At 45.9% G+C, this 21,115-nt stretch overlaps 2 protein-coding genes across 2 annotated transcripts in view; both read right to left on the bottom strand.

Annotated features, from left to right (window-relative positions):
- The window catches only part of trim71 (tripartite motif containing 71, E3 ubiquitin protein ligase), a 29,561-nt gene extending 22,485 nt beyond the window's left edge, over window positions 1-7,076 (bottom strand). The window contains exon 1 of the mRNA XM_069721511.1: window positions 5,380-7,076. Coding sequence (XP_069577612.1) covers window positions 5,380-6,141 — 762 coding nt within the window. The 5' untranslated portion in view covers window positions 6,142-7,076. The remainder of the gene's footprint in view (window positions 1-5,379) is intronic.
- Window positions 7,077-12,004: 4,928 nt separating this feature from the next.
- On the bottom strand, window positions 12,005-20,639 carry topaz1 (testis and ovary specific TOPAZ 1). Its single transcript, XM_069721487.1, has 19 exons — window positions 20,056-20,639; window positions 19,917-19,966; window positions 19,535-19,620; window positions 19,075-19,121; window positions 18,917-18,981; window positions 18,692-18,750; window positions 18,031-18,117; window positions 17,592-17,649; window positions 17,164-17,315; window positions 16,912-17,004; window positions 16,719-16,834; window positions 16,581-16,632; window positions 16,323-16,494; window positions 16,108-16,208; window positions 15,816-15,981; window positions 14,526-14,678; window positions 13,828-14,031; window positions 12,817-13,003; window positions 12,005-12,739 (listed from the first exon to the last, which is right to left on the bottom strand). Exons 1-19 carry the CDS (start codon window positions 20,637-20,639, stop codon window positions 12,541-12,543), a joined length of 2,631 nt encoding a protein of 876 aa, XP_069577588.1. The 3' UTR covers window positions 12,005-12,540.
- Between the last annotated feature and the right edge of the window lie 476 nt (window positions 20,640-21,115).

Below are 21,115 nucleotides of genomic sequence, written 5' to 3'. Positions count from 1 at the left end.
TTCCAACTTTTGAATGGGTTTTAAATCCTGTTGTCAAAGAGAATGTGATAAATGCCTTCCTTTCTATCCATTAAATTTATATGGCCCAAAGTCCTCAAATGGACATCAAAGCTGGGACACACACACACACACATGTACACTTCCCCTTTTAGCCTACATGAAACACATTCACAACACAGGAAACTGGGAAGGCACTCTAATTACTGGGCACATGTTGCACATTAAAACCCTGGAAGTCCAACTTCATATAATCTACCTCTGCTGGCTGCTTGGAAACACACACACACACACACACACACACACACACACACACACACACACACACACACACACACACACACACACACACACACACACACACACACACACACACACACACACACACACACACACACACACACACAAATCCTCTTCGGGGGATAACTACCTACAGATGGGAGATGCTCTTGGAAAAGAAAACGCTGCAGCCACACACTCACATGGAGACTTCCAGGAGTGATGAAACGTAATCACTTGCTCCTCAACAGCAACAGCTGCTAAATCATGCTGAGGAGACTTTCTGCATCTATAATGTCCATTGTCTCCGACACAGACCAGAGAGAGCGCTGATGAGAAAGGCAGGAGTCAACAAAGGAAATACCCAGTGTGTGTGTGTGTGTGTGTGTGTGTGTGTGTGTGTGTGTGTGTGTGTGTGTGTGTGTGTGTGTGTGTGTGTGTGTGTGTGTGTGTGTGAGAGAGAGAGAGAGAGAGAGAGAGAGAGAGAGAGAAAAGAGAACCCAGGAGGTATAAACTCAAATTACAGGAATTCCTCTGGCCTTGTATCAGCGTCAGCGTTGGGTTTGGTTTCCTTACACACATTCTCAGCTAGTGGGGGAGAGAGAGAGAGGTGGGGGGGAGAGGGGGCGTAAAGCTGGGGGAGCACAGAGACAAGCAAACGTGTTTTAAGTGATAGTCTTTCTCTCTACATAATAGAGCCGTAAAGTTTTACAACTTCAAGGAGAATTGTGAAAATGTGTGACAAACTACAATAACATTCCTCGCCCGGCTCCCAGATACGAGCGAACATCTCGCCGTCTCCCTCGCGTGACTGACGGACACGAACGCGTCCCCGAGGACATACAAGAGCGCTGGTAGGCAGTCAAACGGATTAGTTCAACTTCACCTCATCCTTACAGCACGACGCGTTTTAGGCCCTCATTGCTCGGCAACCAATTCCCGTGCCCGACTCGGGCTGCTCCAGTAACCCCACCCCATCCCACCCCGCCCCGCCCCACCCCGCCCCGCCACTATATAACGCCTATCCGCGAGTGTGTTGCCGAGAAGCCACGCACGTGTACAGCCACGGTGGCAACAATTTAATCTAAAGCCCAGAGTGACATTTTGCAGGATTATCATATCATTATCTGCCTCTTGATGGGGCGCCGTATGTTTTGGTGTGTCGGGAGGGTGACATCACAGCGAGCAGGGGGCGCTCCTTTGATGTAATCCAATTTTCCATGTCCACTTCGCACACAGCGGGGTGCACCCTCTGACGGCCCGCACTCCAGATGAGTAACAACTGACGTCTGCGCTGCTTAAGGAGGCAAACATATGCACTCGTGTGTACACATACCCTACATGTTCTTATCAGCATGCAGCCGGCTCCCTTTGCTGCTTCGGGACTTTTATCTTCCACCTCGAACTCTTCATTTCTCCGGCAGGTTCAGTTGGGAATCAGCGAGGTTCTCCAATTTCTTTGGCCTTCAATTGAATTAACAATACATTGAATCCAATATAGCCGATGTACATGCGTGCAGAGCGTCGGGAGAAAACTCGAGCCAAAGCAAATACACGTGATATTCATTCCACAGTCTCCATGAAGAAAAAACAACAACCGACCCGCTCTGTTCCAGTTGATGAAGTTAAACATGAAGTGAGGGTTTGTGCATGTCTCTCTCTTTCCTGTAAAACTATCACCATCGCTCCTTTTTCCTACAAGATTTCCTGAGTTTAAATGTGAGTTGGAAAAAAAAAAAAAAAACGAATCGTGCACTAAATATACATATAGACAGACTTCCTATTTAAAGTTGACAGCTGCCAATATCACCAGCAAAAATAACAACTGTCGTTTCTATCAGCTGTGGCCCATTAACACGAGGACTTTACACTGGCTACAGATGTTCATATTGTATTTCTAAGATATTTATTTCTGTCTACTCTGCCTTTACATCTTTGACTGTTTATCCATCCTGGTAAAATAATTCCTTCTCTGTTGCTCTTCCTCAAACCATATTTTGGTCTTTTTTTCTCAACCAAACCTCAGCTACTAAAGACAAAGAGTCACATCACACACTGTAGAGACATTAAAGAAATGCCTGCAAATGTGGCTATTCAACTTATATAACTGCTGTATCAACTACATTGGCAGAGGAAACAGTAGAGTCCAAATGATGAACAACTAATGGATGAGACACATTTCATGAAAATATTTTAAATCCAACTGTAATTTCTTGGCAGGCTTACTTGACACTGCAGATTGGTCAAACCACAGCTCCTGGAAAACCTCTGCCCCCCCCCCAACACACTTCTCTCTCAGTGGGACGAGGACCCCCGACACACCGAGCTAACCTCCGACAACTAACCCAGATAAAAGCAGACGCAGCGCCTCGTGTCGGCTGTAAAGGATTCCCCTTGAGCACACGGAAAAGGCTGCAGCTGATGGCCAGCTGACTGCCAGACTCGCACGAACATCGCGGGGTTGCGTGACAGGAAATAACAAGTCAGCAATCCAAATTCCTGAGGCGGGACAACATTAACGGAGAGTAGGACTAAACAAGCCCGAAAAGTGGTTTCCACGACTGCAAATCTGATAAAAAAAAAAAACAAAACAAAAACAGCCCGCATACAGATAACCAAGTGCAGCAAAGGGTTTTTGTTCTCTCCGGTAACCAGCTCGCATAAAATCAGATGACAGAAATATCTGGTTGGATAACGGTATTCAAAATAATAACAAAGTCCTTTTAGTCCTATTCAAAGGACTGTTTGGGACTATGTCTATATATACACATACAGTATATACAAGTCACCACTTCCTCCCATAGCCAAAATATTGCTGCGGTGATGTCATTTGCAGCTAGAGTGTGACTGGGGGTTGGAGAGATGGTATCCAGGTCTCGCCTCTGGGCAACATACATTACATTACATTACATTTAGCTGACGCTTTTATCCAAAGCGACTTACAATAAACATACACATTCAGTGTCTTGCCGCCGCAGTCTTGACTGTCTTTGACACTCGTATTCGACTTATTAAACCATTAGTAACCGCAAGCTGTCTTGCTGCCAAACCACCTCGACGACTTTTTCCCGTTAGGTTGGTATTGAAGGGTGAGCACCTCGATACCAGGTCTCCACCCCACCGTCTCCGCTTCCAAACGCTGTTATCAGCGCAACGTGGCGGCACCCATTTCTGAGATATTTGGGTGTCACTTTCAGGGAGCTGTCATGTTGTCTTTCTCATCTATGTTTGACACAATTAAAACAAAAGCAGCACCAACGCAAACTTGAGAAACGACCCGGTGGGCTCTAAAAAAAAAAAAAAAAAAAGACTAAGAAAAGGCAACGTCAATAAACAGGATTAAAACGCACACAAAAAAAACTTGACAGGGAGGATTTCCACTTGACATGTCATTACCAAATTAGAAAATCCTAAAATGAGCAAACAGGCCAAACTGGTCTTTCCAACAGAGTGACTGGGCTTATGAGGAATCTTAATATACGATGAACAATGGCTCTGCTTTCTCGGTGCTCGTAGGTAAAGAAAGACTCGGCTTCTCCTGTGTCATTCCCTCCCCCCGGGCTGAAACACGGTGAGTGAGTGAGTGAGTGAGTGAGTGGGAAATGAAGCCCTTACTGGAAAACTGAACCCACCTATTTACTGGCAGTGAACAAGGGGGAGAGCGTTTGTGGGTTGGGGGGGGTCACAAAAAAACAAATTGGATATCTTAACCGGGCTCTGGGACACGTTGCTTAATTAATATTTTGTAAACTGCAGACGCAATTGCTTATTGATGTTTTGCTGCAATTTGATGAACATTTAGCACATTTCAACACCAAGTAACGGTGAACTCCACTTATACCAATAAACAAACATCTGTCTGATGGAATAAAAGCACGACAGGCAAAACAATAACACCAAAAAAACAATCACATTTTTCATCAAGTTGGAGCCTCTCGGGTTCCTGGTGTCGTACCTCCGAGCACATACTGAGCCTTTAAGTCACGGTGGGCAGTGCCAGTAGGTTTTGCGAGGTCCTGTTAACAATGAACGGCATCCCGCTGCTTTCTGCAGCGTTTAACTGCTGGGACAGGCTGTAAGGCTGCATATGCTACTGTAACTTAAAAAGATTAATGTGTGACCCATGTCTGTCATTGGTTATGTGGAAAAGTTAACACCGCTTTAACTTTTGCAACAGATTTATTGCACCGAATAACTAACTGACTAGAACGCACAACATTTGTTGAGCACACACGCCCGACCTTTTTGGATGAACTACATGTAAAAAAACAAAACAAAAAAAAAACAAAGAAAAATGATTGTTGTTGTTTTTTGAGGTGCTCTTGTGTTGTAAAAGTGTATCCTCCAGCAGCGGGGAGAACTTAATTCAGCTCACCAGAAACCAGAAGTGGTGCCGGGAAAAAAAAAGGACATTCCAAGACCTCCTAGAGAAGCTATTTGTTATTCTTCCTGAACCATCTGACTAAACCCAAGAAAAAGCTGGTTTCCTGTTTTACAGGCCTTTGTAGTTTACTTTTCCCAGATCACGTGGCACAAAAAAAAAAATCTCTAGAATTCCAACTTGTCTTTCCCATTATCAGAATAAAAGTAGATCTCCACAATATGTCCGAGCGTAGGACTTCCAACAGCCATAGAAACATGTGTGCAGTTACTACAGGGGCCTCTCTGCCCTCGAATGGATGGTGTGGTACAGATTAACCAGACTGCACGAGTCTATGCCTATAAGTGTGTGTGCATGCAGGGTGTGCGTGTCTGTGTGTGTGTGTGTGTGTGTGTGTGTGTGTGTGTGAGAGAAAATCCAGCTCAACACACGTTCCTCTCCAGGGAACTAGGTGAAGAGCCACTCAGCTCCCTTTGAACCTAAGGCCATATGGCCCCCAGTATGTTTCTATACAATGCACATAATGCTATTACACTATAGGAGCGTGGGGGAATGTGTGTTTCAGACCGAAGCAGCAGGTTTAGCTGGTAGGCTCCGAAAATAATAGTATTTGTGAGCGCACGCAAGCGTTTCTCATTCATTTCAACAATTTGTGGGTTATTCGAGTGATCATTTGTTTTCCATGGTGAGGTGGTTTGAGTTTACTTCCGTGATCTACTCACCTCGCTGTCATGGTGCTGGCAGAGGCTCATGCGGTCCTGGAACAGGGACAGCAAGGCGAAGTTGTTCTGCAGGGACTGGGCGAGGGACACGGACACCCCCGGCTGGCCCGCGTTGCTGTTAGTGTTGACCCGGCTGAGGTGGAGGTTCTCGCCCGGGCGCTCGATGAAGTGGTCCTTGGTGAGCCGCACCCGCTGGTGTGCCCGCACACAGTTGTCACAGAGGTACTCCTGGCAGTCGAGGCAGTGGGACGTGGCCGGGTTCTCCTCGTCACAGGAGCTGCACTGAGGCTCTCTCAGGTGGTGCTTGTGCAACAGGCTTCCGCGGGGGTGACGGAAGCTGGAGGAGCCTCCACCCAAACGTCCCCTGTGGTTGTGGTGGTGGTGGTGGTGGTGGTGGTGGTGGCCATTCTTGTTCTGGATCTGCTCCTCTGAGCTCCCCACCACATCCAGCAGGTTGCTGAAGAGGAAGTTAGAGGAAGGCAGGGAGTCCACCCCGGCCTCAGAGATGGACACCTTCTGGTCGCAGGTGGGGCACCGCAGCTTCAGCGGGTCCCCGGGACTGCGGTGCCCCTCTAGGCACTGCCTGCAGAAGGCGTGCAGGCAGGGCAGGACGTGGAGCCTCTTGGTGGTCTGGCTGGAGGAGGATGAGGTATGCGAGGAAGAGGATGAGGTAGAGGAGCTGGAGGAAATTGGAGCAGAGGAGCCGCACAACTCCTTGCAGAGCGGGCAAGTCTGCAGGTCCGAGTCTGGAAACGAAGCCATCTGCAGCCTTACTCAGTTTACAACACGCACAGCGACAAGTTTGAGGTATTCATTTGGGGACACATGGGCCCGCTGTGTTCCTATAGCCTGTAATGTAGTGTTTGAGGTAGATTCATGAGGTGTTAGAAGTCAGTTCAACAGTGCTTCGATTTTTTTTTTTTTTCTTCTCTGTATTATATAGTCCTGGTCGGATGCGAAACAAGGAGGTAGACAGTTTTTCAAAACAGTTTCTCAAAGATAGTTTCTGCGATAACAAAAATAGCAATATTCGTTAAGATCAGCTCAGTAAGGCGTTTTGGGGAAACCATGCGCGTCCTTCTTCCAGATGAAACCATCAAGATGACAATGGACGTTGTTGGTGCTGACGGTGTTTCGTTGAAACTCATAAAATAAAGCCGAAACCGGAGCGACACTGGGTCGGCGTCGAAGTACTCGGGGCTCCGTCTCTCCTCCCCCACCGACTCGGCAACATGACCACAGGGCTTAGTGCTTCAAAGCAGCTCTCAAGACGAGCCCCGCACAATTTATATACTTTTCCTTAATTTTATTTTATGCTCTCCGGGTCGGATCCGTGTGGTTCTTGTGGTTCTTCCTCTGGTCCACCATGAGGTTCTGTTCGGGCGGCGTCGGGCGCAGCCAACGGTCGTTTGGTAGTCGCAGCGCGAGCCTCGGACCGAGAGACCGTAAATTATTCATCAAAGCAGCGCGCTCATCGTGTGCTTTGAGTCACGGAGGGATCAGACGCAACCACCGGGAGGCCAGATGAAGACAAACCAGCAGACAGGGACGTCTGTCCTCAGCCCGTGCGCGTGAGGCCGCTTCCAGCGCTCCTTCCCCGTTCAGCCTGTCGGTCGGTCGGTCTCCTCTCTGGGAGGCTGTCTCCGTGGAGGAATGCTCAGGGCTGGAGGAGGGACACAAAAAAAAGAAAGAAAGAAAGAAAGAAAAAAAAAAAAAGGTGTCCTACAAGCGGGAAAAACTCGGTCCGACGTGTCTTCCTCGGCGGTTTGTTGTTGCCGTTGTTTACGCGAATTTTGAATCACACGAACATATTGTGCGCGTTCTCTCGGGCGCGTGTCGCTCGGGCTGCATCTCCTCGAGCTGCTCGGATCCGACTGAGAAAAAAATGGACCCACTTCCGCTCTCGAGGAGGAGAGAGGGGTGTGCGCCGGGCGCTCGTGCCCGACGGTCAGGGGAGTGTGGTCACGTGCGCGCGCGCGCGCGATACAATCTACAGTCCAAACAAGCCTCGCTGTTTTAACGTTTGCATGGGAAAAGCTCAAGGAAATGAAATGGGATTAAAAAAAATAAAAAACTCGTTTATTTTATTGCATTTTCGGTTCCTCGGGGATACAGAGGCCATTAAATGAATTATGATTGATGGTCAGACAGGTTTACTGAACCCCAGCCAACCAGGAGATGGACTGGTGGAGTTCAGACGAGCTAATGGCTACTGAAATTACAGGCGAGCTTCAGGAACGTTTGGGCCTCGGAATATTTACTTCATTGTTGTGGTCTGAAAGCTTTAGACAAACTTACACCAAGATCAAGTTTAATTGTATTTAAGGTGATTAAAAAAAAAAAGGTGCTGATCCACGACTTTTTGTTTTATCTGTGCTGAGGGATAACACTGGAAAAAGTAAAAACTTCATATCTTGTCTATAAAACTGACGGGAACAAAGTTTATAGCGTTGGGTACTTCGCAGACACCTCCATCTCTTAACTCTACACACAGCTCATGCATAAATAAATACAAAAATGTTTGAAATACATAATAACTTCTCTGTTGTACATGCAGCACGGTGAAATAAACAGGTTTGTAAAGTGTTCATGGACTATGTTCGAGTCCCCCCCCCCCCCCCCCCCCCCCCCCCCCCCCCCCCCCCCCCCCCCCCCCCCCCCCCCCCCCCCCCCCCCCCCCCCCCCCCCCCCCCCCCCCCCCCCCCCCCCCCCCCCCCCCCCCCCCCCCCCCCCCCCCCCCCCCCCCCCCCCCCCCCCCCCCCCCCCCCCCCCCCCCCCCCCCCCCCCCCCCCCCCCCCCCCCCCCCCCCCCCCCCCCCCCCCCCCCCCCCCCCCCCCCCCCCCCCCCCCCCCCCCCGGATATGAAAGGGTGCATCTGCTGTGGTTCTTTTTTCTCTTTCCACCCTCCTTCTAAAAGGAGCTTCAACACAATGTTAAACGACTCAATTCAACAGCCCTGACCTCTGCTAAACAAAAACACTTGGATCAACATTGATTGGTAATGAAGAAGGGATTCATTCTTGCAACACGTTGTCCTGCTATTTATCCAACCCTCACATCTTTAAAGCACATAGCATTTAATTAGTCTGCACATGTCAAGCATCATGTTGTTTGCAGGAAAAGGTCTGATGAAATGGAAGAACTAATCATACATTCATATTAGTATATGTGGAAGAGCTGCCGCCACATGAACAGGATGTATGTAGGACCGACTATTTGAGGTTTTGTTCATTTTCTGTGTCAATGCAGCTACTAATAGAGTGGTGTATGCACTATTTTATGCACAAATTTATGTATGCACTCATTAATGCACTTGTTGCAATAGTTTATTAATTAGTTTATGCATTGTGTATGCGCTGGTTTTATGTACTGCTCTGAGCACTGAGCTTATCTACTGTGTTTATATTCTGAGTGCATGCACAAGGCTTTTTTTTCTTTTCTTTTTTTTTTAAATAATTTAGGTGTATTTAGGCACAAAGGATGAATATCTTTGTTACAAATCTAAATCCATCTGAATACTCCAATTCAATTTAACACTAAAGTGTCTTTATTTATTGTCATTCTGAGAGCTGTCAATAAATAAAGACCCCTGAGTATAGTTTTGTGGCCTGTGTCATTTAAATTGGACTAGGCTACACAAAAACACTATAAAATGCTGCCCGCCTTCCGCAATGAAAGACTAAACCCTTTTTATGGGATGTAGCGTCATCAGTTGGAGGAAGTGGCTGATATCAAGAAATCCTCCCTGTGGCTACAAGAGACCATCCTGCAGGACAGCATAGAGGCCCTGAGCACCAGATCCATGAAGGCACGTGTCGATGCCACGGCAGACTGGACCCCACGTGCAGGCTGTGCAAAGATGCCCTGAGCCCGTCCAGCACACAGCAGGGTGTAAAATGTAAGCTGGACGCTGTCCACGGACAGACCGAATCAACACCTGGGATGGTGTTCAGGGACATCATTCTGCGCTGAGTACAGCAAAACCATGTTAAGCAACATTAAGTAATACTTATGAATAAACTACTGGGCGCTCTCGACTAGAGCTGCGACTAAATGTTTTCATTTCCAATTTAATCTGACAGTTAGTTTCTCCATTAATTAATAATGTAATTAAGAAAAAAGTTAAACGAAGCACACCATGATCTCTAAAGGGCCGACAGCGGCATTTCTAATTTGTTTATTTTGCCCGACCAACAGTCCAAAACCCCAAAATATCCAATTAACACTCATATGACCAAACAGAACAGGAATCTCACAGCTGATGAGCAGAAACGTTGAATTAAAAGAAGTAAAAAAGATAAATAACCGTAAAGGTGAATGACAAAAGTTTGTCACAGTCGCGACCATTCAAATGTAGAGATGTTTTTTGAGGTCAGTAATGCAGCTCATTATGTTTGCTGCAAGGAGAACAAAAGCAAAGGACCATTACAAATGCATAAAGCTGAATGTGCAGCAGACAAATGACAGGAGTCAAAACTGTGGGGTTATAGGTTATAATCTAAGTGCGAGCCTCTGAGACACTTTACTAGCTTAATGTGGCACAGGTCACCAATGTTCCTCCATTTATCTTTGGGTTAAAGGGAAGAACAACAGTGAGTCAGCTGAAAGGGGGAGATGGTCTCTGATTTACAGCCACCTCGCAAAGTGATCAAAGTCAGCGAGGCCAGATAAAAGGATGAATGGCTCGAAAAACACGGCAAAGGTTATGATGATACGTCAAAGCGGGAGAACAGTCCTCCTGACAGTCCATAAAGAATAATGGTCCATGCAGGAAGGCGCTTCATGAAGCTACATGCAGACAACACAGCTGATGATTCCTTATGAAGCTAACTGCAGGATCAGTGTGTTCATTTGAGTCTGAAGAGGAAATTGTTGTTTCATATGACAAAAGCAGCCTCAGTCCTGATGTGACGTGGCTGCAATGTGGAGGGTAGTCAAGGTTACTTGTTAGAGACTTACAGAGGGGGTGACCATGGTTAGAGCCATATGCTCTGAGTGGAAATAGATCACACAAGCAGTCCAGTGCTGGTGGGATTGTCTCCGTCCTTGTATGACACGCACGCACGCACGCACGCGCGTTCAGAAACTGAACTGCAGCCACTGGGGGATTTTCTCTCCAAAGATGCTGAAGGCTGTGAGTTGAAAAAGGATTTCACCATGCTGTAATATCAAAAACGAAGGAGTCAGATGAGAAGACACCAAATAATCCTGTGTTGTACTTTTCTTGCCTTTGGAAACACACAGCAGGCGAGACATCTTCTGCTCCAGCTGCTAAAGGTGAGAAAGACACAGACAGATGCTGCAGGACGTTTATTCCTCTCTCACAAACTTTTCTCTTTCAGTAATGTACCTAGAATGTGTATTCACCGCAGCACGACTCATCTCACCGCAGGCCGGTACTGCCCCCTGGTGGTGAAGTAGGTCAACTTTAGGCTGGGTTTTAATGATTGTAGTCATTCACATGCACTGAAACACACTGGCAAAAGGGACAAGCAGCTGTATGTCACCCTCCTCTTTCATTCAAATATCTGCCCTAATTAAGAAACTACCTCAGAGCCAATAAGATATTTGGACTGTTTTAATGTGAAAGGGACTGTTTGTGTTTCAGCACATTTTCTCATGGCTTCTTCTTACAACGATGAACAGCCTAAAAAAATTTACACACCAGGGGACCGCATGCTACTGAACTGATTAAAGATTATGTGGGTCAATGGCAGCCCTCCACCAACGGTGTCACCTGAATCCGGGCTGCTCTGAGTGTTGGTCAAAAAGCCTTTTGTGTCAGCAGAACATCAAAACTAGAAGTTTTGGTATTTTATTTTGTATCATCAAGCAACTTCATTAGTTCATCTGTTACCGTAACAATGTGTGTAACAAATAATGAAAGAGGCACATCATGAGCTCGTGTTCAATCAGGGTCACGCTTTTCACCGAGACACGGTGCCAAATGCTTCACCCCTTGATTAACGTGCTCGTAATCAAAGCCTTTCAAACCTGTTCCAGACATGAAGAACTGATTTCTTCTTGAGAGAAATCAGGAAACTCCGCTTGCTCCTTCATTGACATTTCTTCTTCGTAACACCAGCCTGTCAGATAGTTCATCCACAACAAACTGTGAACTGATTGGCACAGCACCTTCTGTCCTGTTTTAAGATGGTTGTAGTCTGATGCCGTTTGCACACGAGCACTTTATGTACTTCTGTGTCGGTCTGCGCAGCACTGTGGTCCCGGAGGAATGTCGTCTCATTGTGTGCCGCGGTTGAAGTGGAAAAGGAACTCTTGACTTCACCAGTAGGCAGGTGCTATGAGTACAGAGGGCTGCAGTAAGAAGAGGGAAACATACTTTAAAATGGCCACTGGAAGTGAAACTATTTGGAGTCACCGAGCCGTCACTTGTCTGAATATGTTGTAACGTGGGCAGACATGAGGTGTCCTGTAACTGTGTTCAGTAATGTTGAAGATCAGGGTAGGTGTGGTGGTGCGTAGTCTCAACATAAACAAAGAAAGTGGCATTTATGGTGCGAGGCCACAGTCACAGCTCTTTTATTCTGGAAAGTATGATCTTTTACTTCCTGTGAAGAAACACAACAAATCCAAACTTTTACATTTTTGGACCAGAACAACTTTTTATTTTTATCTTTATAAAACCCTTCATAGAAAGAAAATGTAAATCACAGCTCCTGAACTAGCAACAATGGAGGTTTTGACAATCAATATAGTACAATAACATAATACTGTCAAAGACTAAACACCATTATAAATATATTGATATTTACACTTAAATGTTATTTACAATGAAGTAAACACAATCTTGTAACAACAAGCCTAAAAAAATGATGCTGGACTCCGTCCACAAAAAGACTTCTGATTTTCAAATTCACACATCACACCGAGTCACAAGTCAGCTAAAAGAACAAAACAAAAAAAAGAAGCCAACTCATAAACCTCTGAACTTATCATAAAACAAGTCTGAACGAAAAACAAAGTGCAAACATCTGGCGTCAGTCTTTGGTTGTGATTTTCTGCCTCAACAGGAGAACTTCAAGGTGAAGATGAAACGTGACCACGAGTGCATCAACGTAGAGCCAACTGAAAGGTTTTCCTGATTCCATTGATTGTTTTCAACCGCGGTTGAACATAAGTAGTTCCAGGGACGTTCGGTTCAGTGCAGCCACACCTCACTGGCCCACAAGTGATTGTGGCGAAGCCAGCGCCGAGCAGAGGAAACGTTAAGCGTGAACACTTGCTCTTGTGAGGAGTTAACTGCGGTGTAGTGGACAGCTAGTTTGGGATGAGGAATACAAGCTGCTGAGAGGAGGCGGCTGCCAGCAGAGAGGTACTCGCTCTCAGAGCTCTGAGTCCTGGGAGAGGAACAACCAAGACCATCATGACCCCGCACAATACAACCAGGGTTCTCACACGCAGACACACGGCTTACCTTTTGAGAGTGATGCTGAGAGAGGGAGTGGCGGTCTCTGGAGGGTGGAGAAGGGCCGTCGCGTTGACGGCGATGAACATCTCGAAGGCGAGCGCCAGCTCCACCTCCCCCAGTCGACAGGGGACGACCAGGGCCATGAAACCAGGAGGGGCCGATACTCCGGGGTAGTACCCCTCCCTCAGAGAGTCTGGTGATTACACAAAGTGGTTCAACCCTTCAATTAAGAATCTTTTCAGATTAAATAATTACAGCTTTCTGGAAACTCGAGTTGACCTTCAACCCAGTAACCAGAGCTATACTCTGATGTGCAGTCGCTTTCTGGCTCTTCTAAAAGTGTATTTACGATCCGCAATTAAAGAAATTCAGAGACTGCTCCTGCTGTGCACGAATGGTCGACATCAGCACCTGACTTGCACGAGTTTCTGTGAACACTGGTACGAACGCATCTGCAAATTCACTATGCACATCAGATTTTGTTCTAAAAGTTTGTGGAACAGACAGAAGTCATAGAGTCAAACTCAGGGAGTCGGGGTGGTGATGGTGGTGGTGGTGGTGGGGGGGGGGGGGGGGCAACGATTGTGTTGCCGGGGGCGAGAAAATTCAGTGTTTTGAACGCCGTGTGCGCGTTATCATGTTGGAATTCTCAAGTGTGCCACAGTTCAGGTCGAGTGTTTTTCCTCAGAGACCTCAAAACATCATAATTCAACTCTGCTGACAGTCCGACCCCGAGGGATGAAATCACGGAGCACACGTGTGAAGGTCAAAGAAAACTAAAACCGGTTGCGCTCCTGAACCTCCGTTGCTCTCGGACGGTGACCTTCTGTCCCTCTCGAAATGAGACTGTTTCTGGCTCATTGCTTCGTCGTCACAGGCTTTCTGAATCATTTCAAGGGTTTCCGAGGTGACGGCTCCCCCCTGCTTTGTGCACATCACAGCGCTGATCTCCGTTCACGCGCAACAAGAGCAGTCTCTGACGACTGGCTCAGTGAATGAACCGGAGTGATTACTCACATGTGAAGACCTCCCGGGCCCGGAGCCACAGGTTCTGCTTGCCCAGTTTGAGTAAAAGCATCTGCAGCACTGTGTGGTCGACGGCCAGATTTTTGGAGAGCATGAAGTCCACCGTTTCTGAAGCTACAACAAGCATCTGTCTGTCCATGCACACTTGCAGGTGAGAGGCAAACAGAGGACTGTACCTGGCGATATCTATCAAGTCTGAGGGGGAGAAAAAAAAAAAAAAAAAAAAAAAGTACATGAAACAGATCTCACTGAAGCTTGAGCACAGAAACATTTATAGTTACAACCTCAACTGCTTTCAAAGGCAGCCGTACACTTTTAAGTCATCAGTACATACTTGACTGCATAAAACTCTGCTTTTAGCAAAGGAAAACAATCGATTTGTCCTTCACAGCTGACAGCAGCTCATTATTTACCAAATTTGCTAACAAACATTAGAATTGATTTGGCTTAAATTTGAGCCAATAACCAGCTTGTGCGACAGAACTGTGAGATCTGTATTTGACCTCGATCGATCCCCAACTGAAGCGAGCGAGCTACAGATACGGTACTTGATGTCCTAAAATGTGCAGCAGCTGATGAGAAAGGAACCAAATGAAGTTGTTGCGATTCTGTCCAACAAACATTCAACGAAACCTCTGAAGGGGATTCTGATCATTACATGGGAAACAGATTTGTTCTTTGTCGCTCACCGTTTGGTTCTTTAATTCCTGGGAGGTTACAGAGCACCTCCAGCGTGTCTCGGTGAGAGGTTTTCTCGGTCAGACGTATCAACACACGAGTCCTACTCTCCAGGTCAGCAGGCTCACACGGCCACAAGCAACAACTCAGGAACCATTGGTTTTCTAAATCAACAGACGCATACACCCAAGTAAACACACAGTGTGCGCTGGCCCCGTTTTTAAAATGATCTACTGAGGTTACGGCCAGAGAACACGGCAGGTTTTAAAGTTGATTGTCTGTATTTTATCCAGTTACTGAAATTAACAGGCTAACAATAAGCAAAATGCTAACATTAGCTAAACAGCAGATATCTGCAATAGTATCTAAATCATATGATCAGTTTAAAATGAAACCAAATATATTTTTCATTGTAGCTCATTTCTCAACACTGACATGCACTGATGGACGACTGACTTGTTGTCAGGACTCACAAAACACAGGCAAACATTCATTAAATAAGCATGTTGGGAAGTGTTTGTCACCTTTAGGTGTCCTGCTTGTGTTTTGTCTCTGCGAACATTTTTCTAAGCTGCAGTGTGTTGAGCTCTGAGAGTCACTGAAATGATCTCTACGACTATGACAAAACAAAACGACAGTAAAGGGGTTGTAGTAGTGCAGCGTTGCCGTGTGTAGGCTGCTCTTTGCAAGTCATTGGATGGTATTCAGTCGAGTGAGATCCTGATCAGTTGTAACATTTGGAAGATAAAGCTACGTCAGCATCAGAGTCCAAATTTTGTTCAATGAGAGGTTTAATTTGCAGCACAGCTTTACTGCCAATAAAAGCAACAATAAGCCCTCTGACAGGATATCATCTAGAAATTAAAACTTTACCACATCACTCCTTTTTTTTCTTATTGTTACGATAGAAAATGTCGAGTATCGTTTGTTTTATGTACAGTATTAAATAATGCATCAACTTTTACTGGTTTACATTGACAGTTATTTTAGGTTTGTGGGCGTCATTGAATGTGGAGACATTGCACGTGTGCTTTCTGTAAGCAGGATGTATCCCAGTCCAACATCAACCATGTAAATATTGAAGTTCTAGGCGGTTTATTGCATTTCTTCTTTCCCCTATTGAACTAAGTTAACCTCTGCAACTTGGCTGACAGACATTTTTATGCGAGCCCAAATCGTACACGTCTCACCACAGAGTTGTAAAACTGGGACAAAACCTGGCACATAAAACCCCTCAGAATAAACACGGGTTCCATTTTGATGCCTGAAGGGGTCTGAACAGTCAGAGTCGGAGCCGGTACCTCGCAGTGTGTTAAGAGCTCCCTCCACGCTGCCACTCAGGAGGAAGAGCTCTGTAGCCACGGTGACCAGGCAGCAGCGAGACGCTCCGTTCTCGTTCCCAAACAAACCCTTCAGTGTCGAGAAGCTGACTTTTGAACCGGTCATGATCTCCACAACCCGACGGCCCTGCATTTACAGTCACACACACAGAATACAAGTCGACACCCACATGCCAACATTAGTGCTTCTTACTTCTTATGGCGGTGGTCAGGTGTAAGTGGGAGACCTGAATGTGAGACACAGTGTGGGTACCTTGGCCCATTGGTGCGTTTTGTGGTATCTTAACATCAGAGAGACTCCGATCCTGCCGACAAAACTCGTGACCAGACTGTCCTTGTCTTCGTTCTGACACACTACAAAATAGAAAAGCAAATTGTGTGTTCCTACGGGAAATTAGAAGTACCGTAACATAAACGTGTTTATGAACCTAATGCAGATTATATTACATCTCCAGTAAAAGGTTTTACCGGTCTCGGCGAAGGAATCAAAGGGCAGCGAGCGCTTGTCTTTGCTCTCGGACAGGAGTGCGATGGCGATCCGACCGCTGACGGACTCCAGTTGGTTCGGGTGTTGGCTGGACTGGCAAATGGATCTAAAAACCTCCCCCATCCGCTTCCAGTCCTCTTGTTTGGTACAAAGCTGGCAGACAGAAAATAAATGACACACATGAACACAAAACCACTTTGTCCTCCTGGATAAGCTGGCAAAAGAAGAGAAGGACTAACCTCTATCTCCACGATGGCGTGGGCTAAATTTAGGTGCTCCGGCAAGATTGCACTGGTGGACAACACATAACATTTAGAAAATCCAGAGTCATACAGAAGAGGGGTGTGACGGACGGCGTTTGAAGACGCTCCACTTACTTGTGGTTGCCAGACACAGAAACGAGTGAGTTTGGATGAGTCGTCTGCTGGAGCACGGGAGCGTTTTTTACACAGTCGAGGCAATCTAAACTCAGCTCCAGACCGGCGCTGGCCATCTGTAAACACACATTAACAACACGTGCTTATACATACACATACAAACAGTGAGTAAAGTGTGAAGGAACGGAGATACCTTGTAGGTGAGCTGCATGAGTTCAGGTACGAAGCCCATGAGACCCTTTTCTCTCACAAGGTTAAAGAGGGCCAGCAGGAACTCGTGGCTGGGCTACAGAGAGAGGAGAGGACGGGAAGAAGGTCGACATCTAGCTGAAGTTGACCACTGCAGTGCTTCCCTACCCACAGCACACGCTGCGCCCTCTGCTGGACTAGAAGACATACTGCAGCGTGACATTATTGTTAATACGTGGATGACAACCACACTGACCACTTTGTTGTGGGCCAGGCTGACACTGAGGACCGAGAAGACGTCAGACACCATGCCAGCTTTGAGCTGAGCCCAGAGGAGGCACAGAAGCACCGGCATGGAGAAATACACTCCTGGCGGGTTGCTCTGGTAGTATCCTGTGAACACAGCACCTGGAGAGAAGCAGATGGGCAGCAGAGTGATGCAAAAAAAAAGAAAATTATGCAGCAAAGGAACAAATGCTAAGAAAGATAATCAGTTTAGGGCTAAAAAGTTGAAATAATAATTCAGTTAAATAACCTAACTCATAGATGTCAGATAGGGAGGAGAAACACTAACATTCAATCTTTATGTGCAGGAAATGCACACCTAAACTTTGGAATGGTAAACACTGACTTTTTGACAGATGTAGATAAAATAATATATATCTGGATAAAAGCAAAATGTACCTGCTTTCTGGAGGCACATTAGATTTTTGGTGAACCTTGACACCGTTTCAACACAGAACTGGCAGAGACAAAAATGAAAGGCAACGATTCAAAGGTTTGCAAGTATGCAATTACATTTACACACCAGCAGAGGGCGATGTTGCAGCTGTGATCAACAACTGTCTGAAAGCTTTAGCATAAATCTATAACTCCTCAGTCCACTGCTTCAAGTAACAGTTCACATATTAGATAGATAGATACTTTTTGAATCCCTCAAAGGAACTTTTTTTTTTTTTTTTTTTTTAAGTATTCAATATCATAGGATTAAAACTTGAAATTTACAGTTTTACCCATTTTGTTTTGGCCTTGGTGAATAAATACAAACAAGGCCTCCAGTGTCTTAATACTTTTGAATGCTGCACGCAAGCTAAGAGTTAAATAAATGTCCCGCTGAGCACACCTTCTCGTCGCCCTCCACAGGTACATGTTGGAAGCGACACATCTTGAACCCACAGGACAGAGATTCACTGAAGTACTGTCGGCAGTACTGAGGGATGAGAGAAGATTTGCTGCATTATACAGATGCACCAATCACATAGTCAACATGTCTGTGATACATACAACCAAACAGTTCTCGTCATTATTCCTTCTTTGTGTTCATTATTTTCGTTTTACAGACCCCACATATTGTTTTGACTAAATAAAAGGATTACAATGTAATTGATCCACAGGGCTGACCTGCAGACTAACTTGTCCTGTCATAATTTCATATCAAAACGAACAGAAATTAGACCGGGTACATTAAACAGATTTAATCATAACGTGATCATTTATGGACTGTAAAATTAGATATTGCACTCAAACTTTTTAAATAATAATAGCTTAATGTGCCATTGTTTTTAAATCTCCAGAAGCCCTGGGTTCACGCCATGTATTTTCATCATTTTTTGTATTTACACGGGATTACTGCATCACACACAAGTAAGACATTTCTTTTGAAAACATTGTTTCTCTCCGGTCAGACACTTTGAAATAACTGGGAAGTCAATGACCTTGTGTATAACTGAAGCATCTGTTCTGTGGGAAAATGGTGGTCATTCTTTAAATAATGGGATACTTACAGAGTTGGATTTGTGGCGCCTAAACTCTGTCATGTTTGCAGAGTTTGCGCCCCACGATCCTGTGTCGGGAGCAGAGGAATAAAACGGTTCAAGTCTCATTCTACGAAAGAAACGCAGGACTGAACATTTACATTGGCACTTAAATGGTGAAATGAAGAGTTATCAGTGAAAACGGTGACAGCGGTTGACACGTCAGTGTGACACACGTTTTCATTTCCCCCTCACCATTTTCTGCGCCCCTGAGTGGGGGGATGTTATGAGGGGAGCTGCGTGTCTGGATGGACGGACTCCTGTTCACAACATAAACCGCATGATGAGCAAAACACTGAAAGACTGACTGGCTACGAGAAGTATTTCATCACGTGACACGTGAAAACAAGTACCGTTCCAGGCCACCGGTTACAGGATTGTTGTTGGCATTGGATCGACTCTGTTCAAAAACACAAAAACAAATTCAACATCAAACACTGCACTTCTTATAATATTATACCAGAACCTCTTCGACCGAGATTATACGATAAACACTCCGACTTTCCATCAGGACTTCAGATGTAACCTTTAATCTTGAGTGTTAGTGTTGCATTTCTGTGAAATCCTACATAGTAACTGTGCTTATATTTTGAAACGTGAAGGTTAACCCGTTTTAATATCCGTCTTGTGCTCAGTTCAGCTCTCATGCTCTCTTCCTCTGTCTTTTCACACTGGACTTTAATTTGTGAACACGCTGCGTCTCTAAAACTGCAGGGAAGTTATGCCGTTGTCTGCTGCCGTGCCGAAAAACTGTTCCTGAGAAGCGAGGTCCTTGTGACACAATGCTGAGGTACAGCAGACACATCACGTTACCATATTTTTGGTGTGCCTGTCTGTGTTTTGCCATTCGGTCGGGGTGGTGGGACACTGAGGTCTCCATGGCCTGCTGTCACTCTCTTCTGTAACACACACACACACACACACACACACACACACACACACACACACACACACACACACACACACACACACACAATAAATCGCAGGTTACTCTTTGAATTGAATATTTAAACCAATTGCAGGGTACATGGCTGCTCAAAGGAGATCACATTTTAATAGGAAGGAAGGAACTGAACAGCTGTGAAACTAAAGCGCTGATATTTACTCAGCAGACTTTACAGAAATGTACACAGAATTGTCATCATGTCCGTTTCCCTTCATGTGCGGCGCTCCGGCCTCTGTGCACCGGTCGTACCCGAGATATCAGGACTGTCGCGGTGAAACTCTCGAGGAACTGCTGCCAATCTGAAACACAAACAGCATTGTGTTGTATGTGATGGACTACGCAGTTCATGTCTGACTGTAAGGACATGTTTTTAAACATGAGAGCTTACCGTTCAGACTGCGCTGATGCTGCGTCCGTCTTTGACTGCAGTAGTTTCACCGCAGCAGCAGGTTTTCTTTTAGGGGCCTCGGGGACCCTGGTAGGACCCAACTTTAGCCGGCTTTGCTTCGGCAGGTTTTCGAACAGCTCTGGGTCATCCTGGATCACGTCAACAAGCAGGATGTCCTGCTCATAAGCTGTGAACTCATTCAAAATGCCGGGCTGAGATTCACCAGCTCCCTCTGCTTTGGTTTTAGCCCTTTTGCTGCCCGCTATTTTAGATGGGCTTGATGCCTCTTCTCCAACTGAATGCAGCTGTCCCTCATCACTGAAGGCTGCGTCGTAACCTTGGTCGCTGCTGGGAGAAGAGCAGGTGTCTGTCAGGACATGTGAGGTAAGCTTCGTCCGTATTTCAGCATCCAAGGGAACTTTTTTGAAAGTTCTGTTATCCTCGATATCGGTCTCATCTTGGCTTTCCTCTTCATGACCATCATCTACATTTTCATCATTGCTGGGAGAGGACTGAGGGTCCCTTGGTGTACCCTTGGAGTCGGACTCCCTTGGAGTTTTAAGACTTGACGAGACTCCCTTCATTTCTCCAATACTGTGTTCAAGAAAATCCTTGAAATTTCCATTATTGACATTAAATGTTTGTGGCAGCATTTTGTTGATTCTTCTTTTCCTTTCCTCATCTGAACGGCCCGAGCTTTGGCGCGAGAAGCTTTGGTGGCTTTGTGGTGAGGCGACAGGAGAGACCAATGGTGGAAGCCTGAACTCATTGAAGTCAATTTGGACACAATGTTCGTTAAGGCTGTTGCCCAAAAATGAACTTTCTACAGGATGAGCAGTTGCAAGCCGGTACTTAAAGGGGCTTGTGGAATAATATGTCTCCAGTTTTGGAGGGCTGCTGCATGAGAGAGGTTGTGCATCACTCCTATGTTTGTCTTGAGAAAGGAGGAGGGAGGAGTCAGAGGAATACAAGGAATCAGAGTTGTGTTGAGGAACGGAGGATGAGGAACTACATGATGTCAGTTGTGTTTCTTCACAGCAGAACAACATTTGTTCTGCAG

The sequence above is a fragment of the Brachyistius frenatus genome, unplaced genomic scaffold (assembly GCF_029030835.1).
Source record: "Brachyistius frenatus isolate BFR_SWC_R1_liver_20210118 unplaced genomic scaffold, ASM2903083v1 Contig_266, whole genome shotgun sequence".
NCBI classification, from domain to species: Eukaryota; Metazoa; Chordata; class Actinopteri; family Embiotocidae; genus Brachyistius; species Brachyistius frenatus.
This window is presented reverse-complemented; position numbering and strand designations above follow the sequence as displayed.

Excerpts from the sequence above, each read along its gene's own strand:
- topaz1 (XM_069721487.1), bottom strand. The coding sequence starts at position 20,639 with ATGAAGGGAGTCTCGTCAAGTCTTAAAACTCCAAGGGAGTCCGACTCC. Across the intron at positions 18,118-18,691 it reads GGCGCCACAAATCCAACTCT|TACTGCCGACAGTACTTCAG; the intron begins GTAAGTATCCCA and ends CTCATCCCTCAG. Across the intron at positions 14,032-14,525 it reads AGGAATTAAAGAACCAAACG|ACTTGATAGATATCGCCAGG; the intron begins GTGAGCGACAAA and ends TCTCCCCCTCAG.